This window comes from Phaenicophaeus curvirostris, chromosome 35 (assembly GCF_032191515.1).
Source record: "Phaenicophaeus curvirostris isolate KB17595 chromosome 35, BPBGC_Pcur_1.0, whole genome shotgun sequence".
NCBI lineage: Eukaryota > Metazoa > Chordata > Aves > Cuculiformes > Cuculidae > Phaenicophaeus > Phaenicophaeus curvirostris.
This window is the reverse complement of record NC_091426.1, coordinates 923,699-926,138: the sequence shown is the minus strand read 5'-3', so window position 1 is coordinate 926,138 and position 2,440 is coordinate 923,699. Positions and strand designations below refer to the sequence as shown.

General features: G+C 55.2%; 1 protein-coding gene across 1 annotated transcript; it reads right to left on the bottom strand.

Moving 5' to 3' along the window:
- Positions 1-794: 794 nt before the first annotated feature.
- Positions 795-2,132, bottom strand: LOC138732667 (olfactory receptor 14J1-like). The gene is made up of 2 exons (XM_069879310.1): positions 2,084-2,132; positions 795-1,336 (listed from the first exon to the last, which is right to left on the bottom strand). The coding sequence occupies exons 1-2, from the start codon at positions 2,130-2,132 to the stop codon at positions 795-797; spliced, it is 591 nt and encodes a 196-aa protein (XP_069735411.1).
- Between the last annotated feature and the right edge of the window lie 308 nt (positions 2,133-2,440).

Sequence of the window (2,440 nt, the reverse complement as noted above, 5' to 3'; positions counted from 1 at the left end):
CCTCCAAAAGGGACCCAGGACCCACCAAACCTCCCAAAAGGGACACAGAAACCACCCTACATGTCCCCAAATGGAACCCAGGACCCCCCAAAACCCCACAAAAGGGATCCAAGACACCCCTTCCCCAAACTCCCAAAGCGATCTGGGACCATCTGAATCCCCCCAAAAGAAACCCACAGCTCCCCAAAAGGGATTCAAGACCCTCACAAACCCTGAAAAAGGATCCAAAACCCCCAGAAGTCTCCAAATGGGACCCAGGACCCACCAAAACTGCCCAAAAGGGACACAGGACCCCCCTAAATCCCCCAAATGGCACCCAGGACCCACCAAACCCACAAATGGGACCCGGGATCCCCCCAGATCCCCTAAAGGGATCCACTACTTTCCCCCAACCCCCCGAAAGGGGTCTGGAACCCTCTGAATTCTCTCAAGAGAGACTCAAAGGCCCCCAAGAGGGACTCAGGAGCCCCCCAAATCCCCCCAGAAGGAACCCACACCCCTCCAAAATCCCCCCAAATGGGATCCAGGGCCGCCCCCACAAACCCCCAAAAGGGACCCAGGACCCCACAAAACCCCCACAAAGCTGGGGAAGGAGAGAGAAAGCTGGGGGAAGAGAGAAGGATGTTGTGGGGTACCACGTCAAAGGCTTTACAGAAGTCCAGGTCGACCACATCCTTTAGTTTAAATTAGTGCAATAATCACATTTTTGAACACCCAACCATGAAGCAAACCATCCGCAATGGTGACATGGTGCAAACCACTGGCAATGTGACCAAACTCAGAGCACTCAGGCTTTACTGAACTTCCCAGAGGTAGGAGTGTGAGCAGGAGAGCTTGAGAATCTGCGGGATTTCACAGAAGAACTGCTCCACAGCATTGCCCTGGCACAGGGGCAGGGAAAATGTATTGGCCGTGTGCAGCAGAGCAGTGAGAAACCCAGTGCCCCAGGCAGCTGCTGCCATGTGGACACAAGCTCTGCTGCCCAGGAGGGTCCCGTAGTGCAGGGGTTTGCAGATGGCAACGCAGCAGTCGTAGGACATGTCCGTGAGAAGATAATATTCTGCACTCAACAAGAACAACACAAAGAAGACCTGGGCAACACATCCTGAGTAGGAGATGGCCCTGGTGTCCCAGAGGGAGTTGGCTATGGATTTAGGGACAGTGGTGCAGAGGGAACCAATATCGGGGAGGGCGAGGTTGAGGAGGAAGAAGTACATGGGGGTGTGGAGGTGGTGGTCGCAGGCGATGGTGGTGATGATGAGGCCGTTGCTCAGGAGGACAGCCAGGTAGATGCCCAGGAAGAGCCAGAAGTGCAGGAGCTGCAGCTCCCGTGTGTCTGCGAATGCCAGGAGGAGGAACTGGGTGATGGAGCTGCTGTTGGACATCTGCTGCCTCTGGATCAAAGCCAAAATAGTGTGAGAAGTTACAGGAGACTTCTTTGAGTAAAATCAAAGCCAGTTCTCACACTGCACAGTTGCCACTGCTTTTCCATTTCCAGTTGCAGCCCTTCCGCCAGCTCCATGCCTGGAGCCCTGCTCGGTGCCGGCTGAATGTGCCGGGAGGAGCAGGGCCTCTGCCCGCTGGCTGCGAGGGGTCAGCCCTGCTCTGCAGCTGGGGGTCATGGGGACGCTGGGCACAGGGGACACTGCTGGGGTTCAGCTTTGTCCTGTGGAACTGCTCCTGGTGCAAAAGGGCTTGTCAGCATCTGCACCTCCAGGGATGAGGAACTGAGAGGGTAGAAGGAAGGCAGAGAGGTTTGGGCCTTTACCACTCTTGCTCCCACCCCGGACAGTGTTCTTGGATGTCAGAAACCCTCAGCATCCCTGCTGCACTCAGGGAGAGCATTACCTGTGGCTTAGTGCAGAGGGAGGGGTGCTGCCCTCTACTTTGCTCTTGTCCCCAGCAGCTCTGGGCTTGCACCTTTCTGAGATGGAGGGGGATCACTCTCCCTTGTTACCTTCAAAAGCCACCTCACCCTTCTGAGCACAGAGGGATCCACCTCACACCACTCAATGTCTCACCCTTCTGTAAGGTCTCAGCACCCCACTGTCAGCCCAGGACACACACGGCTCATTTCACAAACCCAGAAGCATTCCCTTGGCTGTAGCATCTCTGTATTTCTCCACGGTCATCCAGGTAGCACCAAGTTGTGATAGCAGAGATTTATATCCATGAGGGAAGCTCACAGCTAGGAAAGAACCCTCATGGAACAATCCGAGTATCCTAATGGTGGTGGTTCAGTAAGCAAGAGTCAGCTCTTTCCTCAGGGAACGACTCAGACTGCTCTGCCCACAGCCCCATGGGTGAGACGAAAGCTTGGACACTGCATTCCCACGGACACACCTGCATGGGAGGAATCAGAAGTTCAGTGCCACACTTGACTGCTGAAACTCCCAACCCCAGAGAGCCTGGCAGCAAGAACAGGAGATCAACAGCAAGA